The 27,695-nt window shown below is 39.4% G+C and overlaps 1 protein-coding gene across 8 annotated transcripts in view; it reads left to right on the top strand.

Annotated features, from left to right (window-relative positions):
• PLCH1 (phospholipase C eta 1) overlaps nt 1–27,695 on the top strand; it is an 84,186-nt gene that overhangs the window by 43,089 nt on the left and 13,402 nt on the right. For all 8 annotated transcript variants that reach the window (XM_064457842.1, XM_064457845.1, XM_064457844.1 and 5 more), the window contains 10 exons: nt 891–1,020; nt 3,789–3,959; nt 10,570–10,663; nt 12,802–13,005; nt 14,587–14,707; nt 16,245–16,416; nt 19,212–19,319; nt 21,162–21,323; nt 24,047–24,118; nt 26,948–27,042. In XM_064457842.1, coding sequence (XP_064313912.1) covers nt 891–1,020; nt 3,789–3,959; nt 10,570–10,663; nt 12,802–13,005; nt 14,587–14,707; nt 16,245–16,416; nt 19,212–19,319; nt 21,162–21,323; nt 24,047–24,118; nt 26,948–27,042 — 1,329 coding nt within the window. The remainder of the gene's footprint in view (nt 1–890; nt 1,021–3,788; nt 3,960–10,569; nt 10,664–12,801; nt 13,006–14,586; nt 14,708–16,244; nt 16,417–19,211; nt 19,320–21,161; nt 21,324–24,046; nt 24,119–26,947; nt 27,043–27,695) is intronic.

Genomic DNA, 27,695 nt, shown 5'->3' with positions numbered 1-27,695 from the left:
ACAGCTGCTAGCTTTATTTGATGCCATTTTTCCCTTATGGGGGGAGAAACATCCAATGTATGAGTGCTATCCACTTCCTCTGTGCAACTTATGATTCTATGGAGTTGTTGCTGCCCTGTGGAAGATGTGGCACTGGGTGAAGGCAGAGATATTGGAAAGAAAGTGTTGGACAAAAGTTGTCCAGAGATTGGAAGAGTTAGAAATATACAGATGAAAGAACTGTGTGACAGTGTTGAAGAAAGCATGGAAAACAAGAGTGGTTAATTTTTAATGAGATTCATATGTAAAACACTGGCTGATAATAATGTGCTTGGGCTTATTTCACAGTCTTCCTTACTCCATCTTTCTGCACTGGATTAACATCATCCCTGATACACGTGGCTACTGAGCTTGATTCCTTTGAGTCAAGTCATGAAACCAGTAGCCCTCAGATATAACTCCGTGGTGGTCAGGAGTCTTAGTTGCACCAGGTAGGAGGTACAATACCAAATTGTACCAGAAGGCATACAGTAGTAAAAATGCTTTGGTTTGGCATCAGTATGGGGGGAACCATGTAGATAGCACCGGATCTTTGCCAGTAATGACTTTTATTTCATGGTGTACATCAGTAGTTCTAATGCAGGTGGTGGGAAGTCTTAATTCAAGTGTTTTACCCAGAGATGCTGACTTGAAAAAGACATGTTTGTGAAGGCTGGATTGAATAATATTCAGTTCTTCCCCCTGGAAGATATTAAGCTTCTCTGCTAAGCAGTATTATGCTCCTGCCCAGAATTGCTGGGGCAGGGCCTTGTTCTCCTGAGTTGGAGTCCTGTCCCTTACACGCCCAACTGCTGTACCTCCCTTCTCTGTGAGGAGATCACCCTCTGTACCTTTCCTTGACATGTCTGCAGCTGGGTCAAACAGACCTTTCAGGAGGCTGACAAGAATGGAGATGGCCTGCTGAATATTGAAGAGATCCACCAGCTGATGCATAAACTAAATGTTAACCTGCCCCGCAGGAAGGTCCGGCAGATGTTTCAGGTTGGTGACCTCTAATGCACAGCGTTGTTGTGGAAGATAGTGCCAGTTACAGTCTATTTCTGGACAGATCCAGGATAAGATCTGCAAGTTGCGACTTAAAACTCTGTCCTTTCCAACACCTCACAGACCTTTTCCAAGTCTTACCTTTCTGCAGACAAAGATGCAATAGAACATTGTTTTAATGACATGAACCACATAGAAGACAATTTATTAATATTACTTTTTCAGATGCATTATTGTTTTCATCTCTGAAATTAATTGTTCCATCTTGACATTGATGGACAATGAAGTTACTTTTTTGAAATATTTTTTTCATTTCCTTTATGGAAAATTGTTTAATAGAAACTAGCTTTATGAAACTAACAACTTCTTCTTACTTAACCAGAATAAATTTTTTACTTGTGTGAAAACAGTTACCACTTTCCACCAGCCCTAGTGTTTACTGTAGGAAAGATAAGCCAAGGACATAATGAAGAGCAAAATAAAATTTTAACTCTTCATAACCAGTAATAGCCAAAAACTGGTTAGCTACAAAACATGGTGAAGTTGAAGAATCTTCTATGGTCAAAAGTGTTTTGTTTGGCATAAAATCTGGGGAGTAACTTATACTCCATAGGTATACCTCTAATGCAAAGACTCGAAGTGTGGAAACTGCGGGGGCTGTGTTGCAGAGGTGAATTTAGGTTGTACTTGTTCCCACAGATTTGAAATGTCACTTAAGATACGCAGTAGATATAAAATGATTTAAAATCCCACCTGACACTACATACCTGGGAATTATTTTCTTCTCGGCTTACTTCCTGTGAACTGAGTTTATAGCTTGGATGACGATAGCACTAACAAGATGTAATGAAATGCAGCTCCCTGAGATCCATGGATTTTGCTGATATTATTGACTGCTGCAGGAGAGGCAGAGAGTTGTGAAGCATGTACTGGGAAGAAGAAAATGTAGTTCAGTCGACACTTTAAAAAAGTGTCTAGTAATGAAGCAGGGCACTCTAGCCATCATCAGCATTTGTATAATCGGAGGCAGCTTCTGGTTAAAAATAAACTGGTTTACTTATTTTTATTTTGCTGCAGTTGCTGCCAGCCTATACCTGAGTTAACATCCTACACCTCACAGGCATGGTTAAAGTTATTAAGGTTGACTATAAAAGGAATGTTGAAGGTTTGTTTACTGTTAGTCATTCAGGGCTCATTCCTGAAGGCCTTTACTCCACGAGCAATGCTTTGTGCTAGCAGTCCTATGGACTTCCAGGGCTTAACAAAGGATAAAGGGAACAGCAATGTAACTCTGGGACAAATCCTTGCCCCTACATCTAGCTACTCTGCACTGTTTTTACACTTGATCTGCACAGGTGGTGCTGTTTGCATGGCTTGGTGTTACAGTTTTGGACACGACACGAGCAGCCCACAGCCCTGTGGGAGCACCCATGGCCAGGATTACAAAGCAGTCCATGTCCTGTATATGGGAATATGGGGCTGATACTTCAGTTGCATATATGTACTAGGAGTCACTGGTATAAAGATTGGTTCCTGTTCTAAGAGGTGCTTCAAAGTTAAGTGGGGTGGTTTATGTGAAGGGAAAGTAAAACTGGATCCTTGGAAAGCAAAGCAGGCCAGAGATGTGTTCGTTGAATCTGCTATTAGATAAGCTTCTTTTCTACAGAAGTGAGGCTGGGCACCAAATGGAAGAGCTTTCTTGAGAAGGAAGCAGTGATAGCAGGATGAGAATAGTTTCCATCTGGAGAAGAACCAGTGTACCAGTGCAGAAACAAGCCAACAGGTTCAAAGCCAAGTCAGTGTTAAAAGGACCAGAAGGTGTTCTGACCTGAACAGAAGGAAGCATCATTTTTAACAGAATGTGACTTGGGAATGGCAAGAGGGTTTGTAACTACAGAGGAAAAACATTATATATAGCTGTAAATTAAGGACATTATTCATGGGAGCAATGGCACATTTATAAACATTTATTTCACTTTGTCTCTATTATCTGCTTACAGACTCAAACTTAGCAAGAGTTGTAGCTTCCCTGAAGTTCGTTTTTCATGGAGACCTGCATAATGTTTGACAGCAGTTCTCCAGAATATATTCTTTGTTTTGAAAATCCAAAGCAATCCTCTTAGGCAGATGTTCACAGTAAAAAGCTTGTATTAACATGCGTTAAGTACTGTTTTCTTCTCTTCCTACCTCTAAGGATAAAAAAAAACAACCCAGCCATCAAGACTGGGGATATCGGGTGTATGTTTTGGTATGGAGTCTTATTGCTGCTGCAGACTTGTCCCCCCTACAGAGTGCTGACAGGGGGCTGAGAGTATTGCAGTTTGAAATAACATAAATTTAAGACTCTGATATTGTCCTGAATGTTTTAAAATGTCAGACTCTGTTGTTAGAGGAATCCATGGGGTGAAATTATTAAGTTCCTTGCTATGTTTTAATCCAGGATAACTGCAGGGCGTATAGGAGAGTAACAGATCAGAATAAAGCCCAGGGTGAGCCTCTTTACATGGGAAACAAATTCAAAACTAAAGATGAAATTGAGACTTTATAGGGAACCTGTGGCTTTAGTGTAGTAACTCTTTTCATCAAAAAATCCAATAGATGGTATTATAATTTTGCAGTTATTTCAGCCTACTAGGATTTGAGTCAGAACAGAATCTTGCAGACTAGAATTTTAAAAATTTCTGTTCATGCACATAAATCCTGTTCTGCTTTGTTCCCTGAATTCACCCGTGTTTAGCATGCTTACCTGAGTGTCTTTCTCTTAGGAAGCGGACACAGATGAGAACCAAGGAACCCTAAATTTTGAAGAATTTTCAGTTTTTTACAAGATGATGTCCTTACGTCGAGATCTCTACTTATTGCTCTTAAGCTACAGTGACAAGAAGGATCACCTCACTGTTGAAGAACTCGCTCAGTTTCTAAAGGTGGAACAAAAGGTGTGGGAATACTATGCACCCATATGCATGTACATATAAATACATTCAAATATAGGGAAAGAATTTTATGGAAAAAATTACACTGGGGCAGAATGGAAAGAACAGATGTAACAAAAGAAATATAAATGCTTTATTGTTTTTTTTTAAATGGTTCTAGAAAGAGGTTGAACTTCTTCAGACTCTGGTAGAGGAAAGGCAAGTGTAGGGCAACATGGTTAATATTTGTGAGCTTATAATGACATTCTGGTAACTTTCATGCTTCTTATAGCTGATTATCTTGTGTCTTAGCATGGTGGCTTTCTCTTGCATGGCTTGTCTGGGTTGTTCATTGGTGTTGGGGTGGGGCATTGATATTTCCAGGAGATGCTTTTCATGAGTAAAGGTCTTGGCAGATATACCCTAAATTAGGATGATACGGGATATGTTTTAAAGCTAGAAGCGCATGACAAAAGAAGGAAAACTATATAATACAACATGGGATATTGCACCAACCTGGCAGAGGGTGAGGTGTCCTGGATTCTATTCCTTTTTTATTTTTTCCCCCTTCTGCCATGTTTCCTAGTTTTTTTCCAGGAAGGTCTGTTTTCCAGGCATCATTCTTCACAGATGTGTGGGACTTGCACAAAGAAAATTTCCCATCTGAATGTTGCACTTCTAGGTTCAGGGCACTACAGGAACAGGCACACTGATAAGGTATTAAAAAAAAAATTAAAAGATTAAGAGAAGCATGAGTCACTTAAGAGGCAAAGTTGCGTCAAGATCAGAGATTTTTTTCCCCCAATGTGCTTATGAATAAAGTTGCTGAACAAAAAAATCTCTAGCTATTCCCAAATGTGTGGTTCCAGTGGAGATTTTCACAGCTGTCTTGAGAGACTGCATTACTGCAAAAATTGTCTGTGGAACCCATGGAGAGAACTTGTACGCTGGACACTGAGGAGCACAGAAGGAACCTTGTGATCTCTAGAACTCCTGTTTGCTTCTGCAGTTGGTCCTGGGTTGTTTTCTCGCCCTGTGTGTCCTTTCAGAGTATTGTTCCAAAACAACCACACAAAAATAAATGCTAACATCCAAACCTACTTGAGCTTCCTGGGTATGGATGCTGTGTTTTGCCTGCTGTCTTGGATAATCTCCTGTGCCATTCTGGGATCCTGCCTATGATGACTGCTTTTTCTGAGTTATACCTAGCATAAAATCAACAGTCTCTGTGGTTTTGTTGCTGAATTTCCCCCTGTTGGTCATTGTGGCAATTCCCTGGCCTGTAGGACTCCCTGGTTCTTTCCTTCTGCCTTGAAACATGGAGCACTGTCACATCACTGGTCTTTCTGTGGTAGCCTCAACACACAGATTCTTGCAAGCAATGTCATCCTGGCAATTCTGCTAATTACAATTTCAAAGCACAATATGTTTTTATCTTTTTCCCTTTATGCTAACACCCTAAGTCTTCTGAGCTCACTGCTTTTTCCTTTGTTTCCTTTTTAACCACTGCCTTCTACTTGGGTGCCCTTCAGTGGAGCACCCTTGACAGCAGCAGCAGCAAGTTTGACACTGATGAGAAAGCAAAGAAGTGCTCCAGGGAGGACATGTTCATGGGGATGCTGAAGTGCCCAGGAACAGCTGAAGAGCCTGTGGTATGACAGGGCACTCAGAGACCTGGAGCAGGAAGAAAAACGTGTGAAAGAGGCAGAAGAGTTGTCTTTGTGGGTACACAGGAACATTATGAAACTACTGATGCAGCAGAAAAAAACAAGTTGACTGTCAAGTCTGGCATACTGCCTCCTCTTCTCTGTCTACACACTACTCAAACTGCCGAATGCCCCCAGGGCTATTTCCTATAAATACCCTGTTCAACATTATTCCAAAAACAAACAATAAAAAGAGTAAAATCTTGACTTCCTGAAGATGAATGTCTCGGCAGTCTAGTTTAGAAGCACCTTGCACTTCCTTTGCCTCTTCCCTCTGGTCTTCCCACTTCTCAGCGTTAACAGTATTAGAGCAGAATTAGCCCTTAATGTTTTCAGAACACAGACGTTATGACAATGTCCTTGGGTAAGGCAAGATTGCCTTCAAAAGCTTATAATGGTTCAAATCATAATGGAGCTCTCAAGTGCTTTCAACCAAACAGCATTTTGTTTTTGTTCTTGTCTGGCTGCTTGGAAATCTGTGGACAGTCTGTCCAGCTCCATCTGCTACTCTTTTGGCAAGACTTAAATATTCTGCAGTCTGAGTATAGAACAAAAGTGGTTTGGGTTTTTAACTTGGTAAGCTGCCCTTTTTTTTTTTTTTTTTAAGGAAAGCTCCCTGTTGCCTTCAGCCTGGAGCTTGCGAATCAGATAATTTCCACTTAGGTGCAGTTAAACTCAGCTCATTGCTATTGAAATTGCAATTATATGGCTTCAAATGTCAGAAGAGCAGAAATTAGGCTGTTTTCCTGGAATGACTCCTGGTCCTGCAGTCCTCTTAGCACAAGTGGCTGTGAGGGAGGAATGTCCCTGGATGTTCAGTCACATCTGCATGCCTGGGAGTGCCCTCTCTTAATAAACCAGCATCAGTGTCTGAGGTGGTCCTCCCCAGGAACTGATCTCCTGCTAAATGACAGGTTGCTTCCACAGCAGGATCTCCAGGCTCTTTTGACTGACAGAGCTTGTCTCGTACTTGTCTTTGGGTAGTGGGGCATGGGCGAAATAGGCTCTACAACCATAGTTGTCCCTGTTAAGCAGCAGCTTTGTAGTTGCTGGCTGTTCTGGACCTGCATCGTAGAGTGAATGGCCTCATTCTGCCTCTGTCTTGGGAGGCCCCGTAGTGATGCTGCCCTGTGTTTGGGCATCAGCCAGCCTGCAGCTGTTGTCTGATTGCTCTCTGTCCTTCCCTCCTCCTTTCTGCTGTATCCGTATCACATCAAGTGCTTTTATTTCAGTCGCAGCAGAGACCTCTTTGACATTTGTGCTGATGGTTTTATGCAGTTACAAGGCTGTTTTGGTGTTACAAACCTGAAATGTTTAGTTTTGGTTTTCTGAGGGTGAGGTTTCCCATGTGCCTGCTTGCCACCTGCTGCCTTACCATGGATCAGTTACTTTGCAATACAGTTTTCATCTGTCCTGAGAAAAAGGACAGCCTGCTGAAATCTTGCCTCCAGCAGCGTTCTCTGCATGCTCCAGGAAAGTGCTGCATATTGTACAATGTGCCCTGTCATACTGCTGAATGAGAGGAACCAGATGGTCATGTTAATACTATGCCATTGTATTGGCACCAAACCAATATCTTCTAAAGTGGCTGCTGTTGTATGCAGCCCAAATGAAACTGGTGGCAAAAATTAATGCCCCTGCTCATTTTAATTGAAGTGAAGAGAAAGTAATTTTGTAACAATTACACCCTCGGCACATGCACATATAATTATGTAAAGCTTTTCTTTAATTATTCAATATGGGCTAGAGTATTTTGAGTTAAGCTTGCTTGAGAGAGTAAGTTTACTGTTGTTACTTGTCTATGCTGATTATACAGTATCACAGGAATAACTAGTGGTGTGGTTAATAGTGAAAATATGACAAAAAGTGGTAAGAAGTGGGGATTAAGCACAATTTTAGAAAATGAATGTTTTGAAACAACTATAGCTGTGCTCTTGGAAAAAGATTTAAAAGGTTATAATGAGACGGTATATGCCAGGGCATATCAGTACATGTTAGGCTGTGATTTGAAACAGTGTGTACTAAAGGATATCAGCAGCCAGTATCCCAAAAGCAATAGGAAATTATAAATATATCAGTGTTGGTACATGGACTTTAAAAAGAGGAGAGACTGGAAAGCTTGTTAATATTAGACAAGGAAAACAATATCAGATCATCATGCCTGATCAGTCCTTGCTACTTTCCACAAAAAGCCCTTATTGCAGCAACATAAACTCTCAACTGGAAAGGAAGCTTATGCCTTCCTCTCTTTCTCATGGTTGCACACAAGGATAATCAGTATAACTGGTTTATGTGGTGACTCAATATGTCATGACATCTTACATTGACATCTTGCACTGAAATTGGAATAATGTATTTGATTACTTATATTTTTATTTTTCTTATAGAATGATTAACTATGAATAACTAAAGCCTAAACTGTTAGAACACTGTTGACATGCTGGTGAGTTGGCATCCTGTCTAGGAATACCTGTTATTAGCATTGCACTTCTTTTCTAACATCTCCTTCCTTTTTTTTTTTCCTTCTAACTTCTCTTCTACTTTACATTCCTCTCTCTTATTTCCTTTCCCATGAGAAAGGGAAATGAGAATGATTCCCATTCTTAGCTTGTAGGCCTTTGACAGAAGAGGGCTCTCCCATTACTTGTCACTGCATCATGCTGCAGCTTCAGACGGTGTTAGATTTTTGGCAACAGGTTTGTCTGACCTGAATCCAGTGAGATTGGTGAAATCAAAAGTGATTTCCCTCTTCTTTCTCATACTTCTATACTGAAGACTAGAGATAATGTTGTCTTGTAGTTTTGTAGGATCTTATTTTAGGAAAATCAATTGGTAGTTCATTTACTTAAAAACCAAGGTCTTATTGGTTACTCAAAGGCTGATACTTTTTTGAAGAACATATCTGCAAAAAAATTAAAGCTTTTAACCAGGAGTATAAAAAGTAGCCACGTATCCAAGAGAACTTGGAAGCTGCACTATTGACCATCTTAAGTAATCACGTATCTAAATATACAGTCATCAATAATGATCATTACTATTCAATATTCTTTTTACTGGAATACTTTAAAACTTAATGAATAAAAATTTAAATGAGTAGGCTAACTCATCATCTCTCAAGCTACAGTTAAAAAGCACAAATCAGTGGACTTTTCCCTAGCAGATGCAGCTTTGGAGTAGATTAGACATTTTCATTCCTAGAGCACACAAGTACTCTGCCACTCATCCATCAAGGAGCCATGTGGGATAATGAAAAAGTTAATTCTAGACAGCTTGTGCTGAAGAAGGGCCTGCTATGAATAGTGTTTGCAATCAAACAGCAACATCTACTTGAGCTAGGATAATCAGTTATTTTCTCAACTGAATTGTTCTCATTCCTGTTATCCTGTGTAATTCCTGCAGGTGTCTCATATTGTTGGCTTAGCTAGGAGATATAAATAAATTGTTTGGAAAAGCAATGGGCTGAGCCATGCTTTCCCTGTGCAAGAGAAAAAACAGAGGGAAGGATGAAGGAGTTTTTCCTTGAGTCACCATATGAGTTAGGCTGCTCACTTGCTTGCCTTCTGTTACTATGCTTCTATTGTTGATATCTCTAGTTTTTCCCCTCCTCTGGTAATTTTTCATTCTTAGGCTGTAGCCTTTTAGGTGTTACGAGATATGGTGAGCCATGGCACTCACATTTTTTAGGAGGAAGTCAGCACTTGGCAGCATCAGGCCCTTAGAGAAGACCAGATCAAGAGAGAGAACCTACTTTAAACTTCTGTATAGCTAAATGCCAATGCTGGGAAGGCTGAGCTACAGGAAATAAAGGAAAGTGCAACTTCGTCAAAGGCTACAGACAGAGCAGAGTAAATGGAATTGGTTTTGCCATCGGAAAGAGAGTTCTATTAGTAAAACAGTTCAGAGGGACCATTTTTGGATTTAAACAATAAATATTGTGTAATCTGCAGGATGACTAACCTCACTCCTGCCTTTGCCTAAAGCAGTCATGTTAACAGAGATGACACACTTTTTAAGAGATGGGACTGCATGTTCCTTTACTTCCAGACTGCTCCAAATGTCAGGGTGTTTTGAGCTGACTTTGGCAAAGGATGCAGAGTACAAGCAGTAAACAGGATAATGGTACAAATAAGCTGCCAAAGGTTTTAGTGTCATCATTGCCATCCTGTGATATTATTAGTGGAGGAAATAAAATACACCCAATCTTAGTTTTCACTTCACTTCTCTACAGCTGAAGGGGGTGAGGGTGAGAAAAGCTGAGATGAATGATGGAAGCTGCTACTGTAATTTTAGAGGAAATTTTAGAGGTTCATGGTGATACTCTATCCCCACTAGTCAGTCAGGACTTCAGTTGTGGGTTAGTTGAAGCTGACGACAAAGCTCTCTCTTTTTTTTTTTTTTTTTTTTTTTTTCCAGAATAACTGCTGTTTTTCATTTCAGAATCTAATTATTTATCTCATAGTCTGTATATTACAGTGAACTCTCTTGGAAGTAATGAAACCACAGAAGTGGAAAATACATTAAAATGAAATCAAGCCCTGCCAAATCTCTTTGCGTGTCTAAGTAGATTATATTAAAGAATGTAACTTGGTAGTTCTCATTTCAGCACTATTGCCCAATGCAAATATTAAGTGTGCTTAACAGCTAATTTTCATCTTTAAACTGACATGAAACAGATTTTAAGTGACCGCTACCTCTCACTCCTGTTTTTCTCCTCAAAGGTAAGAGCTGTGAGGGTTGTGCAACACTGACAAAAAAATAAAAAAAAATCTTAATAAACACTGTAAAAGGACTTTGTCCTATTCATATTTGATTGAACTCAGTGTTTGATCATAAGGTTTTTCAACTGCCCCAGAAGCCTAAAGTAGATCTTGATATGCTGGTGACATGGTATTAAAAATAAGTGTACCAACACTGTCATTTTTGTGCAGATGAATAATGTGACACCAGAATATTGTCTTGACATCATACAGAAGTTTGAAGTATCAGAAGAAAACAAGAAGCAAAATTTTCTTGGGATTGAAGGTAAAGTTTTTGATTTCAAAGTCAGTTTTGATATACTGTAGTGGAATAGAAAAGCTTTAACAGCATTTTGGTGTAGCTTATAATATTTGAATGTGATAGAAAGTTACACAGAAGATCAGCAGTAGTAGTGTAGGTGCATTTTTGAGAGACATGGGAGAGATGAGAGTAGGTGTGGTGAATTAGCAGCTAACGTTATACAGTGATATATCATAGCCATCATGCACTAGTGTGAATTCCTTAGGCTTGCATGAATATATTGCTAAGCGTGTATTTGTAAAACACAAGCATAAAACATTCTATACTATGTATTTTATACTATAGCCTGCTCTAACTGAATTAATAAAAGGAAAGTTTTCATTCTGCTCTGTCTCTCTAGATCTGGAATCGTTCCTGTATGCTCCATTGATTCATGCTTCTGTGAAATAAAATATGGGTAGTTGTATTTTCTTTAGGTTTTAATACCTTATTCACCTTGTTCACTAAAGCAATTGTAAATGCTATACTTACTCAGAATCCAACTTAGTATCAAATCAAAATCTGAATTAGAATGAAATAGATTAAATGCTGTACTGTGTTAATTTACTAGAAGATAGCTTTCATGAAGCAGCATAATTTACATGGTGATTTAGGTATGGGGGGAGGGAGGGAAGGGGAAATCTTCCTCTGCATGATACATAAATCCTGGGTATGGCCTCTCAGATCTTAAACAAGCTTGTGGTGTGACCCAGGGCACTGCACTTAAACTGAAATAAGGAAAGCAACATGAACGAGCTGTGACATTTAAAATAATATTTCTGAAAGTGTTTGTTCCTTTTAATCTTACTGCTGCTGCTTTTATGTTTGAGTTGCTTACAGGGTTGGTATTGTTTGTACTATCCTTTGGAAATATTTTACATTTCTCATTCTCAAAGGAGGTATTTTTAAAACTTTCTCTGTTTGATGCTGATCTGATTTACAGGGTTATAAACCAAGTACCGTGTTCTCACATAAACTTGTAGCATAGAGAAAACTAAACTAGAGTGAAATTAGCTAGGTTAGTGAATTGGCTGGCAGGGCCCCCCCCGGCTTTGTGCTGCAGTGCAGCCCTGTGGGTGGCTCCTACCTTGTCTACATGGTATCTTCAGTGGGAGTAGTCCTTATCTACAGCAAAAAAGCAGCACTGGGACAGAGCCTGTGTGTCAGCAATAAACTCAAAAAAAGTGTTTGCTTCCGAGTCAGGATGTCAGTTTGGCTCCTGTTTCTGTCCTGTGATCTGTATAAATTGCCAGATCTTTAACTTTGGTAGGAGTGGGTTCTTTTGTTTCATTCTTCATGCTGTTGCTACCTTCTGAAGATTGCTTTTCGTCATGGGACCCATGGGGCATCAACAGCAGCATGAAGTCCCGGCAGATCTGCAGAATACCAAACCTATACTCTTGCAGGTGTCACATCCTACAGCTCTACTGCTGCCCAACATTTGAGGGATTTCTGCTGCTGATTATTTACAAGATGTCACGCTTTTGGTGGAGCAGAATAGGATAGCTCTTACCTGTTACCATCACAAGGGTCCACTGAGGGAAACACAATGTGCATCTCAAATCCTTTGCATCTTGCTGAACGTGAGGCTGAGGTTGCCTCCCTTCCACCTATTCAGCTATATTCCTCTAAGCGGGTCACTTGCCCTCCAAGGCACAATTCAGTGTCCCAGGAAATGTGGACTGATGCTGCTGAAGTATTTGACTCAATTTCTCTGTTATGCTGATGCTTTAACAAGAATCAAGAGGGTGTAGTGGATAACAGTTCAAGAAGGAGAAGAAAGAGGAAAAGACAGTTTTTCTAACAGTAATGATTTGTGGTTTAGTTGCAAAGGTGTCAGAACTTCCATAGACTGCAAAAAGAAATACCTGTGTGTGTGTCAGCAGTGGACCGAGTCTGTGCAGCCTCTTCAGTTTGCAGAGAATCAGACAAGCCACAGACAGCAGTTAATACACTGAAAACAACGGGGTACAGGAAGATTAATCCCAGCTATGTGATTCAGTGGTTTTGGAGACGCAAGTCAGCCTTGACAAGAATGAAGAGAGGAAAGTGTTAGAGTGCAAATCATTCACTTGGTAAGATATACCGCATTCATGGCAAAAACTGTTTCTCTTTGTTCAAAGGTTTCACCAACTTCATGCGCAGTCCTGCTTGTGATATATTTAATCCACTGCATTGTGAAGTGCATCAGGATATGGATCAACCCCTTTGTAACTACTTTATTGCTTCATCTCACAATACCTACCTGACAGGAGACCAGCTGCTGTCTCAGTCCAGAGTGGAGATGTATGCACGAGTGCTGCAAGATGGTTGTCGATGTATTGAAGGTAAATTTTCAGCATAACTTGCTGGTTGTGAACAGTATGATGCAGATTTAAGTGCAAAGTCAGTGGCAAGCTCAAAGCATTAATGCTTCGCTGTGTGATTAACTTCAGTGATAAGCTCTTGTTTTCTGGCAGTCTAAACAGGAATTTTTCATTGGGAATGACCTTCTCATATAAACTTCATAGACACCACTGTTTTCTCCTGCCTACTGCTGTGTTGTTATGCTTTTCTCAGCCAGTGCAAGTTTTCCGTTGTCCCATGTTTATGTGAAGCATTTTTTTGTTGCACAAGCCCCACTAAGGCAATGGATGGGCATCTGTCTGGGGCCCTGCAGTTCCAGCAGAGCAGCCCTAGTTGTTCCACTCTGCAGTTCCCCCACGCTGGAGGTTACCACTTCACAGGACTGCTTCCTAATGCACGTTGTTCAGGATGAGCTGAGCTAGCAAAGACCTTTTTCTTTCATAAGCTGAATGGGAAAGCATATGCAGTTCCTCCTGTAGCTGGAAAGGGAAGATGAAAAGTGCCTGTAGGAGGAGGACAGGTGAGCAAATGTGCATTCTGTCAGCACAGCTGAGTATCTATTTCTGTCACCGTCTAAAAGCTGAAAAGCTTGGTTTTGGTCTGCCACAACAGAGAGGTAGGATGCAGTTTTGTTGGCTGGATGCTGGTGGAAGAAAACAAGGTGCTGTTTGTCTGATAGTCTGGAGTTTGTGTTGGATTCTTGTTTAAGTTCTGCATGATTTAAATAATAGCAAAACATTAGGTTTGGGTTTTTTTTCAAGATTCTGGGGGGAATAAAATATTTTGATAAATTTAAACTCGCTATTAATTTTTTATGACTAGTATTATAAAACTGATCTATGGAAGAGCAATTTGTCGATCTGAATTTAAAAATTAATTAGAGAAAGTGAACCTGAGAAAATTGGGTGGTCTGTCATTGTACTTTGCCTTCTATAGGAAAGTTCACTAAAACACACAGTAGCGTGTTATTTTGGTTGACCTCAAAACTATTGTAGATACTGTACAGCCTAGGTAATAGCTCTGTAGTTTTCTCTTTGTGAAGTTTTTAACTTCCTATATAGGAAATAGTAGTGACAAGTTTGGTGTAAATCCAGGATACAGTAATTCATTAGGAAAAGTATTACTGTCCTAGTCCATTCTACATGTGATGGATTTGATGCTACTCTTACTAGAGTCAGTTATAAAACTGTAAGGACAGCTGAGAGTGGAAAAAGACTAAATTGTTTTTAAATAGTTTGTCTTCAGAAGCAGAAGCCACTTTCCCAAGGGATAGCCGTAAACATTATTTGACCTATTACACCTCTGTAATTTTATATATGAGGAAAAACCCTCAGCTTAATGTAAGAGGAAAAACCAATTTTAGGTTGCAGATTACTCATGTGATATAAGAAAAGACTGTCTTGTTAGTCTTAACTCAGTTGGTAGGTCATAATAGATTGAATGAAACTTGTTGACACCTGCATGGTTGAGTAGTGTATGTGAGTTCTGCTGGCAAGCAAGATCAGTAGAAATGTATAAGACCATGGGCATCTCTTAATGCATAGCTTTTTTTGTCTTAATAGTGGATTGCTGGGATGGTCCAGATGGAGAGCCAGTAGTGCACCATGGCTATACTCTTACTTCTAAAATACTCTTCCGTGACGTGGCAGAAACTATCAATAAATACGCCTTCATCAAAAATGAGTAAGTGTAGAGTTAGTTTTGAAGCTACACCTGTCTGTTTTGTGTAGTTAATCCCATGTCAAAATCAACAATCAACATCAGGAAGTAGGTATATTCCTTCTAAAGACATTGAGAAATTATAAAGTTGATTCTGTTCCCCTGTTTATTGCATGTGTCATATTTATTGTTCAACTGCATGAGCTCTTTCCATTAATCAAGTTAGAAAGTTCAGACTAAGTTACAAAGACCTTTCATGCATTGTAAACTCAGTAATATTTTGAACAGTCTGAGACTGTTCAATATCTACAGGTTAATTTAGATTTTTGGTCTGAACAGAACTTCCCACTCATATCCACAGGGAAATTCTCCTTAAAAATCAATACTGTAATATTCTCTACCAAAGGAAAATAATTTTTATCAGTAGGAAAATTGAAAAGCTGTCTCAGTTGGTATGAGAAAATACTGAGATGTGGGGTAATGTTCAGAATATGTTTGCCATTGTACTGTACAACAGTTTATTATTAAAATCATGCAGTTTAACCAAATGTATACAACAGTCTCAAATCATGATTGAATGTATAGAATTTTGAGCAGTTTAGAGAGAATAAAGGGAATCTGCTCACTTCTCTTAAAAAAAAAGAAAAAAAAAAAAAGAAAAAAAAGTGACCCAACAATAGGTGGGTGGGGACCACCCCCCACCCCAGAAAAAAAAAACAAGCCCAAAATTTTGGTGTTACTGATTAGAAATAGGAGCTGGTGAATTAAAAACTGACAGACGTTGGTCTTTGTTTGGTGTGTAGGTGGGGTCTGGGGTTCCTTGCCATAGGATTCTGGGGCTGCCAAGAGTATAGAAAACAAATGGGCAGATTTGTGGGAGAAGTAGGCTGTTACATACAGAAACACACTGCCTTTAGCCCAAGAAGCTTGAGGTGCAAATTCGTGGGAATTCTGGGACAGTATTCTGGAAAGTGTTGCCAAATAGTTCTCCTTCTCTTGAGCACCTTCATAGACTTGGTCTGATTCACTTGTAGCTGCACTTATTAAGACAAAGGCAAATTGTTCATGCAGCTATCAATCTTCAGAAGATGAACAGAGAAGAGTTAGCAATTCCTTTGAATGTGTTGATTTCGAGATGCTTTTCTCCAGAACCCGCTTGCTGATCACTTACAGCTTATGAAGGCTTTGTATGTGGCTTGCAAAGAAATAGTGTAGCTTCTGCGCAGCCACATAGCACAAAAAGGCTTTTCGTTACTGATGAGCTTTATTGCAAGTTCCTCTGCCTCATGCTCAGTGATCATTAGTTTCAGACACTGTCACCATGTGCGCTCATGGGTAGGGTTGGTGGGAGAGGGCAGAATCACCTGCAGGGACTATCTGAGAAATTCTGACCGAGCAGGGGTTTGGGATTTCATGTGCAGAGTCCTTACTCCTAAGGTGAGTTTGTTTCCAGACTACTGACAATGTTATAGCAAACTATTTAAATCAGTTTATGTGGTAAGCTGTGCAGGTCATCTTCTCTTAAAACAGATATGACAATATCTGGGGGTTTTGTTTCTAGGTTTCCAGTGATACTGTCTATTGAAAACCACTGCAGTATTCAACAGCAAAAGAAGATCGCTCAGTACTTGAAGGAGATATTTGGTGACAAACTCGACTTGTCATCTGTAATCACTGGAGATTCCAGACAGCTTCCTAGCCCTCAAAATTTGAAAGGGAAAATCCTAGTGAAGGTAACTTGCTACTGGTGGCATGTTCAAAATGCAAAAATGTCAGCATGTGATATTTATTGTAGATTTTCTTTGGCTTTGGAGAACTACTTCAGCAGTACCCTGTAGAATAGTACAGATGCACTAAGTGAGTTAAAATTCTGAGCTTTTCAGAGACATCGAAACAGGGTTTACCTTGGACTTGGTGTGTGTCCCAGAGTGCTTCTGTATGTGTTTCAACAGGGAGGTGATATCAACAGCAGTGAAAAGAGAATTCTTTCTATTTCATAAGCATCTTATCTGAGAGTCTTAAAGTAGAGGTGCTTATTTTTAAATCTTAGCATTGAGTCAGGAGAGCTGAAAAATTATATAAAATGCAACGTTATGAATAAAGGAACTGTGACAGTTACCTGAATCTGATATTTTCCCATTTTTTGGAAATTTGTCTGATTTGTTATTAGTCGATATTGTTCTGTATGGTTCATATCCCTATAGTATCTAAACGTTATCCTACAGTCCCACCTTGGACAAAGTATTCAGACAAAGCATCTGAAAATTTCTTACATTTTCTTGCATTTCCCCCTCACCCTGCTATGAGCAGTAGTTCATGAAATGAAACTATTTTCACGGTTCATCAGCTGTGTTTATGGAAGAAGAGCACTTCAGAAGGTGGCTATAAGGAGCAGTGAGAGAGGAGGCCCTTGAGCACTGTAGTTAGTGTTGTATGCAAGATTAATTGTTTGAGCCTCTCAGTATAAATGGATTTGCTCTTCAAGGAATTTCAAAGACCAAGATGGATATAATAAGAAGGCAATGCAGGGCAGACCTCTGAGAGGATGATTAATAGAGTTCTGGCTTATAAGTTTGGCTAATTTACTTTGACACATGGGGGCAATTACTTTGCTGTGAGCTCTTGAGATACTCTTTTTTCTCCTTCTAGCCTCTGTATTAAGAGGATTCACAATTTTGGTTTGATGTCGGTTTGAACGTATTTCAACGTATAGTACAGAGCTGACTCTGAATTAGAAAGCTTTTGAGTGCTCAACTGTGATTTTAATTTTCATTGAATCAGTTTTCATGTGTAACCGCTAGTTAATGAACTATGCAATCATGTAGAGTTGGTGTTTTAGGGAGTTAAACAAAATAGTATATAATGCCAGTCATGCGACAAACCTGGCAAACCAGGCTTGAAATACTCTGTCAATGCACAAAAGGCAAGAGAGGCTTGGTACTGTGCTGTTCTTACTTGAACTTTTGAGCTGGTCTTCCTAGCACATTTGAGTTTGTAACTTTAGTTTGATTCTTCAGCTAACAGGGCTGAAACCCTGTGAGTAGTTCCAGAATGGTGTGGACCTGAGCTGAAGTTTTCAGAATGAGGAATACTATTTTAAGCATCACAGTATCTTTTTCACAAAGCTCTGTCTCCTATCTCCTGCTCAATGCCTGCTGGAAAAGGCAAAATCATATTTAGGAATCAGCATCTTGTTGAGAAGTAAACCAGTTTCTCATCTTTTTGCTATTATTTTTCTGTTTTATACATTTTCCTTTGAAACAGTATTGATTCATTAGCCAAACAATTTCAAGTAATGGCATAATTTTCATCTTGCTAGTGTATATAAAGAGTAATTCTAATAATATTCATGGATATAAGCCAATACAAAAGTGCCACCATGAAGTGAATTTGACCCACTCGTTAGCAGGGCAGCATTATTAATTTTGGAATGCAGCCGACAAATCAGTCCTGTTCATTCCTGCAGAAATCTGAGTGCAATTCTTATCTACCTCTGTCACTGATGAAACAGGGAGGCTGAAAACATTTCTGCAGTCAGTGAGGAAGACAAAGAAGTGATAACACAAAAGTTCATTAAGTGATTTATTAAGTAGCAGATGGTAAAGCAAGAGGCAATGGCCATAAGTTACAGCTTGGGAGGTGCAGATTGGATGGCAAGAAAAGCTTTTTCAGCTGGGGGAGTGCAGCATGGGGAGAGGCTGCCCAGAGGGCTTGGGGAGCCACCACCCTTGAAAGTTTGCAAGACATCATCAAAGCAAAGCTCATCTAGAGCTGGTGATGATCCTCCTTTTTAGTGGCAGTTTGGACCAAAGACCTTCAGAGGTCCCACAGCCATCGTTTCTAAGGTTCTGTGATTGGGCTTTGCTATAAGTGATCATACAGGAGAATTCAAGATGAGTGTTCTAAAAAGGATAATTGATCTGTCGGAGCCTTTTTTGTTTGTTTATTTTTTTAAGACATGGAATTAAAGTAGTTCCTTTCTAGTGTAGGTATATGACATTCACAGTACTGGATTAGCAACTACTTTTGGTCTGCTGACTACACGCTTCCATGCACATGCAATATTAATATAGGTGTTGCTGCTTCCTTCATGTTGATGGCTGCTTGCAGTGAGTTCTTTTGTGTCCTCATTTTCCGTTCTGATGAATAGCCTATAACAAAATCTCAGCTTCTGATTTTTTGAGTTTTATTTTAAGTATACAACAGTCTGCTTGCTAGGGTTAAGCTTGAAATATCCAGAGTCACCTCAAACTCTACACTTGTTAGCTTGCTCCAGAGATGGGAGTTGGTATGCTTTTGTTGAAAGAGCTTGCAAAGATCTTTCAGTAACAAACTCTTCCAGAAATACTTAAATTATCTCCTGTGATAATACAGAGCCTGTTTGCATGAGACTCTCTGAAATTGAATTCTAAACTCTGGTCACAAATTGCATAAGTAGTAGTTGAGGAATGGGCTATTTTGGTCTTCGCACTAAATAAGTAACACTGACCATGTGTGCACTTTTGTGAATATTTTTTCCTCATTTTAGGGTAAAAAGTTACCATACAGTCTTGGAGCAGATGCTGAGGAAGGAGAAGTTTCTGATGAGGATAGCGCTGATGAAATTGAAGATGACTGCAAATTAAAGCCCTGCTATGTACGTGCGTATACACAGTTCCCAGAACTGTTACACCGCTACATTTCTTACATGCGTACTCCATAATGCTACTTACGGTAGTTAGCAGGTTAGAGTATTTAACTTTGATTCCTGAGTCAGGTCTTTAAGATACAGAAGTTATCTAATTCCACATTTAGATATGGAATTACACTGTTCAGAAATGCACACTTTGTCATTTAAATAACAGATTTAAGTACTTTCGGTACGCTAGACTGAAAACATTGATGCCAGTACTATAAGCGTGCTAGGCTTCTTTCAGATAGAAATGTATGGTACTCAAAGCAATAGCATGATGGAATTGCTACACAATTACTAGGTTAAAATTATGGTAGGAGGCACACAAATGAGAAAACTCTGTGAAACGTATTTTCAATCCTTCTGTTTTTTATTCGATGCTGAATACTGCTTTCTGTTCCCTTTATTTCTTAACTCCTCATTTGTTTTTCTGCTTATCTCCACTTTTGAATGTAGCCCAGTGAGTTTGCCTTGTTGCCACGTGGAAACACCTATCTGTAGTTCTCACTAGCTGTTTTGGTTTACATATTAGGCTTTTAATTTGTCTGCATAATTTATGCCTGCTATTAGCAATTGAAGGTTTTTCAGAATAGTTTAGGATTTGCTTTACAGGTAACAGAAGTTCCCATCTGAACTGGTTCAGAGGAAGAATATGTTTATGCCTGTTCTTCCTCTACTCTGATGCTGCTAAAATGCTAGTGTCAGTAACATCTTTTTGGAGCTTCAAGTACACTACATGGAAGGGCCGATTTGATTTCTGCTTCCCTCCACCACCCCCCAGATGAACAAAACCTGCTACTGGACAAAATTGTAATTAATTAATTTCTTAATTATTTAGAGGTTAGATTGCACTTGGATTTAATTCAAGCCCTGTGTTTCACAAGACAGTCTCATAGAGAAGTACAGCCTTGCAGTAAACACTTGAAGCATAGGATAAAATCAGCTTGCTTAATGACTCAGAATGTTATATTTCTGTTAATATTTATTACAGAATTGGAAATATTTGGCATTAACTGATTTATGAGGAAGCTTGAGAACTCCCAATCCCGTAAATCTTTAAGAATATGATTGTTTTAAGTACAGGTACAAACTTCCACAGATGTAAGTTCAGGGGAAAAAGTATAGATTGAATGAACATAACTCTAATTGCCAATGCAAAACACAGTATGTCTTTGGGGCTAGAAAGGAAACAAAGGATGGAACAGCTGCTTTCCTCTCCTGTCTCAGGAGAGGTCTCATACCCCATGGACAGAGGAATGCTAGGTGCACACTGACTGTAAGATCAATTTTTATTTTAAGCTCCTTATGTAAGAGACTACTTTGTGTCTGTACAGTCTGCACAACGCTTGTTAACAGTAATTGCTTCCTCTGTCTTGCTGTTTTTGGAGCAGAAGTCTAATGATGCTTAAGTTGTCTGATATTTTGGAGGAAGTTTGTAAGTGCATTATCTGAGAATTCATGCCATCTTCTGAAAGAGAAGGTCAGACTTGTGATTGTTTTGAAACAAAGAGCTAATACCAGGGCTGGGTTCTGGGGTCATCTATGTTGTGGAGTGTGCTTTGGTGAGGCAGCATAAATTATGTGCCAGGAGAACTAAAGAGAAAAAAGGAAAACGGAAATAGCAGTAAAAGTCACCAATAGAAAAGGCAAAATCAAGCAGGATTATGTGAGAAGCTTTTTCTTGCACAGACAAAGGAAATGTTGGGAGCGCTGCATGGCCTGAAGCGTGTGTAGCACTCCCTCAGGCTGTCACAGAAGTGATGGATGGAATAATCTATTTTCACTGGATTTCTTAATGCCTTTCAGAGTAATGGTGCAACTGAGCACCAGGTGGAATCTTTTATAAGAACAAAACTGGAATCTCTGATGAAAGAATCCCAAATCAGGGACAAAGAAGATCCTGACAGCTTCACTGTGAGAGCACTGCTAAAGGCAACTCATGAGGGTTTAAATGTTAACCTGAAACAGGTACGTGGGTTTTTCACCTTTGTATGCTCTGTTGAATATTAGAAAATGTGGTGTGTATTGCTTATTTTTAGATGAGAAAGCTGATAATTTATGAACAACCTCTGAGAGTTTGTTATACCCAAAATGAAAATGTGGAACTATTTCAGGAAGATATGAGAGAATTTGAATGGTCAAATGTGGAGAGTATTTTGTTTCAATATGTTATAATCTGCTTTATTCCTTCTAAGACTTGGAAGCATCTAATTCAGTAAGTACCAATATTGGAAGCATGTGTCAAGCAATTTGGCTTGTGTCTAAGTTATTGGGGAAGGATCCTTCTTCTATTGCCTTAGCCCTATCAAGACTGGCCATGATAACTGAAAGTGTTGTCTGCCTGTAGTGCTGGTGGCTGTTTTGTACAGCACTAAACCAGAGGATTGTGCTTTTATTGCTCTAAGCAAGGTTCTGTTTATTTTCATGCCCAAACTGTTTTATATCAAGAATGGTATGTTTCTTTTCCTTTTTGACACAAAACTATTTTTGTAAAACAGTAAAGTGTGTCAGAATTTTGAGTATATCAATAGACAGCTAGTACCTTGAATCCATGATTACATTACTTTTGCCTCAAACAGATGCAAAGACCAGTTGTATTCAATTAGAGTGAATTGTTCTGTGGGGGATGTGCCTACTCTGTAACCAGTATAGTCTTAAAGGTCACGCACAGGCAGCTCTGCTTTCTGCACCTCTTCCCACTCTGTAGGGTTTATGTAGTTCTAATCAATCTCTTTCTCCAAGGCTGGACCTATGAGAGTTTTGCCTGAAGCCAGGCTTGACTACAGAAAACATAGCTTGTGCTGATGCTTGAGACATCTGGTCAAAGCTGTGTTGTGGTGGGAAGAGGCTGTAGGAATGCAGAGGATGGAGCCATCTGACCCAACAGAGGAGAGTTATTTTCAGACTGTGGCTTTGCAGTGTGAGAACAGGGTCAGCCTGTCTGTTCCCTTTGGCCTTCATGAGGTTGGAAAAGTGGGATTTCAGAGAGCAAACTCCCCATGTTAGTAAATATGACCAGATGTGAGCCATTTCAGTATTATTTTTAGTTAGAATAATTACATTTGGTATGTTTTCTGGTATCTGGAAAAATGATTTGTCCCTAGCTAGCATTTGAGGGGTAGGGAGTTTTAAGAATGCCAATTTCCATAAGGTGTTTGTATTGGATGTGATGCCTGAGATTACATGTTACATGTCATTGACATGACCAGACTACTGAAAATACTTCAGTAATGCAACTGCGTTGTTTGGACATCTGTCAGTTAATAAAGTGATAGTGATAGAATTTTCTAATTTACTTATTTTACATTATTAAGGGACATATAGAGATCTCTTCCCTTGCTGCAACAGTCCTGTGTGAAGACTGATTGTATGTGACTGTTGTTTTCAAGGGTCTTAAAGTAATACAGAGCTGAACAATTAGTAATAATCAGTTAAAACAACTGGAAAATTATTTTTTTTATCAACAGTTGACCTAGGTGGGAGAAAACTAAATGGTTAAATGTTGTGATGGTTTGGTAATCCTGTAACTCATTAGCCAGCTTTGTTTGGTGGTGGTGTAAAGCTCTTTTCTAGCAGTTACTGTGTAATTGATGTACCAGAAAGGGATCTGTTGGGAAATTTTTCTACTTTTTTTTGCTGGTCAAATCTCATTTTCCTTTACTTTGTCCCTGATGTGCCTTTCATTTTCCCAAAGACTTGCTATTATTAAAAAAAAAAATAATCACAGTGCAAGTTTGTGTAATCTACAGTAATTATCAAGTGGGTTTTTTTCTGGGGAGAGAGGAAGGCAATGTGTGTAGTACTGTCAGTCCGGCCTGATTCTAGTTTGGATTTGCTGTTGAAACTGTCAACTCTCACTCTTATCTGAAGGAGACAATTACTTTATCTGCTAAGGTTTCCTTATGCATTTTACACAGACTTTCAGCCTGAGCTGAATGTAGATACAGAGGTTATTGGCTTTCTTTGACCTGAAGAAACCGTCTTGTGCCATTATTATGATAGCCAGAAGTGAATTCCAACTCAGCACTGAGGAAGGAATAACTCAAGTTCATAGGACTTGCTGAAACACCGGGCAAATATTCTTCAGCACCTTTAGGTTTTTGTTTTGCTCCTTAGAAGATGAAGGGATGTACTTGTCCGACAGAAAAAGCTAGATGCTGCCAGGAATTATCAAACTGATGTCTAGGGGCATGGTTATAAATGTGAAACTTGGACTTCAGGATGAAATGTCCAAATGTATTTGTTAGGGGAGATTTCCCCCTCCTCCTTTTCCTTCCTGGCCATTTTCAAGCCCACTTTCAAATGTTGTGTTTTGCTGTTGCTTGCCTGTTTTTGCTAGACTGTTTTTTCTACATGGTTGGTTGTTGTCTTGAGTGTTAGTGTTAATATTTTTCCTTACTGTTAAAGGATTGCTAAGCTATCAAGTATATAAAGAAATTAGAAAAGTCCTGTAATGAGATTTTGGATTTCAATTTCTGTTCACAGATCAGTATATTGTGTTTAGACTTTAACTCGCTTTTATTCTCGTGCAATCACTATACCTTTGTAATAGTGAATCAGGGTGATGTACTATTATAACTTTCAACTTATATTAGGTAGAAACTATGTCTTTTAGTGACCGTAGCAGATTCCTTAAAGATTCTTCTTAAGGTATCTACTCACACTTTTTACTGTGCTCTTTCCCTGCACAGAACCTGGACCTAAAAGAAGGTGGAAAAAAGTCTCACAGTCGATCATTAATGAGTAACTTCGGTAAACACAAAGTAAGTAAAATGAGAGACTCAGTTTGTTCTCGTTCTGACAGCACTCTAGAGACACTGGGTATGTTTTATTGCTTGAGACAAGCATGGTGTGTTTGGGGGCTGTGAGGAAAGCCTATGTGATTACACTTGTTCTATTTATTGCTGTTCAGAAGAATATAGCTGCTAGCAGTACAGAGAACCCTTTAAAGATGACCACGCAAACTCAAAAAAAAATCCTCCATGAACAAGATCATCTTTACTAGTGATGTGGAATTGCTGGTTTTCTCATCAAACTTGCAGCAGTGGAAGAGCAATGTAGATGAATACCTTGGTGTATTCTTGTTTTCCAGACCTCTGTCCACATAGCTGACAATGTTTGTTTCATTCACGGTCCAGTTTTACCCTGTTTCATACCCTGAGCAATGCCAGGCAGAGTGTGCTCTTACTGTCTTTCCACTTGCTTTAAGGGACTGCTGTGACTGAGTACTGGCTCTGGGCTCCTGCTTTGTACAAATGTGTTATTTTCTGATCTCTTCATGGTTTTGCATATAGCATTTATATGTCTGCGTAGCTGCTAGGTCCAATTGTCTGCTTCGCTGGGTCTTCACTGTGGGCAGCTCTATTGAACCAAGCAAGAGCTAATATAATTGAAATGAGTGTGAGGTTTCGTTTTACACCTGGACAGATAGCAGTCACCAAAAGGGACAGTGCGCCCATGTTTCTTCCCATTCCCATATCCTCTCAAATGTGTTCCTGTCATCTGCCTCCCCGATTCCCACACTCCCATGGTGCCTCGAGCCTTAGATTTACTGAACATGTAGCGTCGGCGTGAGCTGATTCAATCGAAAGCTTTTTTCCTCCCAGAGTCAATTAGCAAATACCAAGTGAGTAAATCAGCAGATAGACTTGTCTTAAGAGAGGTACACAGCAGGTCTGCAGCCGAGTCACTGTGCTGCCAGCGGCTTCCTCTACCCTCAGCCTGCTATATATCTGTATTCCTTCTTAAAGCTATCCATGATGAAAGCTGTAGCTGAGCAGGGAGCCCAACTCTGTACTGGTAGCCTGGGCAACAGTTTAGGGAAAAACAGCAATTATTAAATACTTCATAGAACTTAATCAGCCACTGGTTCATCTGCCCTGAAGCCAGCTAGGAGCCATCAAAAATTCTCTAGGCAGACAATACCAGGACTCATATCTACACTTTGATTAGAACCTTACATCAGTTTGAAGTGGTCATATTTCTTTCAGCAGCTCTAGCTAAATGCTCATTATTCACTCAGTATGTGTTGAGATCTGCAAGTACCTGTTGTGCATGGTAGTGGACACTTCACATTGTAACTTGTGCTCACTGATGGGAAAACAAATGCCATGGAATGAGATGTCACAGACTGAAGTCAGCTACTAAAAACTGCTGGTTACACTGAGGTCTGAAAAGTATGTCAATAATTCAATTACTTCAACTAGTTTTCCTAATGGATATAACAAGTTGGAAAGCCCATTTGTTTAATCTCTGCTGAAAAAAATGAGCGAGTATATATAAATTTTTTTAATCATTATTGTATTGTAGTCTGAGGCAACAGGGATGACCAGTAACTTCCCCCCTATGCCTTTCCAGCTAGAGGGATGCCTGAGAAGGATGATTACTATTGATATTTTTGCAGATACACAATTATCCACCCAGGGATATTGACTTGCGATGTTTCCAGCCAGCTCTTGTGCCAAATGTATCCATGTATAATATCCTGCCAGTGGAGGGCCAAAGACACTAAGGCTGGTAATTCCTGCAAGTTAACTGCAGGAAACATTCACAGTGCAGACCTATGGATTCCAAAATTGAACCTCACAAATGATTTCCAATATAGTGATTTTTATTTGAGCACTAAACACGGCAAATTAAATTATGTACATTATTGGTGTATCACAGCAGGAGAAAAGACATCTGTGCTCAATTAACATCTAGCCATATGAGCAAAAGGATAAGGAGTTCTCGGTCATATTGTTCATGACCTCTTGATGTGAAGGGAATTAAAGAAACTCACTTGAAGCTATAGTTAGTGTTACAAAAGATGTAATGTTGTTGAAATGGGAAACTATTAAATAGTAGGTGCTTATGAAAAAAGGTGCTTTTGAGATTTTAATCTTTTTTCATAGCTTTTCTTTATTATATACTGAAATAAATTAGAATAATTTGAATGCTTCTATGTGTGGCTCAAAAGGCAGCATGAAAAAGATGATTGAAAACTTTGCCCAGACTCTGTTCTCAACTCCATAAATGAATTTGTTAAATTTTCTAAATTGAGGGTGGGGTGGGAAGCACAGGCAGGTGGAAGCAATGCACTGTGCATTTAGATCCTACTGTGTGTTGCTGTTTGTTAAATATGATATGATCCATTAGAATATCAGCAGGACCAGTGCCAGTGTACTGGAGACAGTGGAGCAATGTTGTCCTGTCACGTCAGGAGGGGAGCAGGAGAAGGAAGCTACAGAATACACAGTAGCCTGCAATGGACTGGCCAGTTTACAGAAATAAATTATCTTCAGGCTTGTATTTATTTGCTGGCTAGCAGATAAACCTGCTGCATGCTTGGATCCTTGGAGTCAGGTGGAGTGAGATCAGGCCACAGATGCTTTGTTGGCTTTCCTTCTCCACATGCATGGAAACACTTGACATACCACCCAGGGGTTTCTGGTGCCAAACCCCCAGGGGTCATTCTGTGTCTTTGTAGGATGCTGGTCTGGTGCTGTAAACCTACTGCAGCTCACCCACCCACCTGATGTTAATTACAATAATGTGAATTTATAGAGCCACCCTATAAACTGACACAGTTGTGCTTGATTCATTCCCAACAGAAAGCTGTGAAGGCAGCATCCAAATACCATAGTGCATCAGATGATGAAGAAAGCCAGCAAAACTCTTCTGGGAAGGAAACAGGGCAGCTCCACAGGTAAGCTATGAATTGCTATGGTTTTACAGCTCAGTTAAATCTACAGTCCTGTTACTACTACCAGTATTTATATGTCACTGTCTCAGGGAAGTCTGTTATTAAGAGCAGGTCATTTATGACACTGCTGTTGGGCTATATTTTTCTGTGACTGCTGTAACCCAATATTTTGATTGTGTAGTTTTTTGTAGGTTGCAAAAAGCAATTACCCTTAAACTGAAAAGAAGTGTGATAGTAATAATCTTCTAATGGAAAAATGGCAATCTACATTTTTGTATGTTGTAAACAGTGCTCAAAGAAAACTGTTTAGGCTAAATAAGGGTACATCACTGCCCAGACAACTTTATTACATCTGAGAATGTACAGAAAAAGCAATCAAAAAAGTGCCTTTGAGAATGCATTTGTTGTCACTGAAATACTCCATTTTTCAGATACAGCTCAAAGCTGTCTGCCTTGCTTTTGTTGAGAAGGAGCCATGATGCAGCTATTTCATTATGTTTTAAATGAAAAAATTTGTGTGGTGTGACTATAGAGGTATGAGGGGAACAGTCATCTCTGAGCCCTAAGGAGGTTTGCCACATGTGGTTCCCTGTTCATAGTTGTTTATTTCCTTATTGATGTAAAGAACAGAAAGATGATTGAAATATGCTTTAAAC

The sequence above is a fragment of the Phalacrocorax carbo genome, chromosome 7 (assembly GCF_963921805.1).
Source record: "Phalacrocorax carbo chromosome 7, bPhaCar2.1, whole genome shotgun sequence".
Lineage (NCBI taxonomy): Eukaryota > Metazoa > Chordata > Aves > Suliformes > Phalacrocoracidae > Phalacrocorax > Phalacrocorax carbo.
The sequence above is the reverse complement of the archived record's forward strand: the minus strand, read 5'-3'. Positions and strand labels throughout refer to the sequence as shown.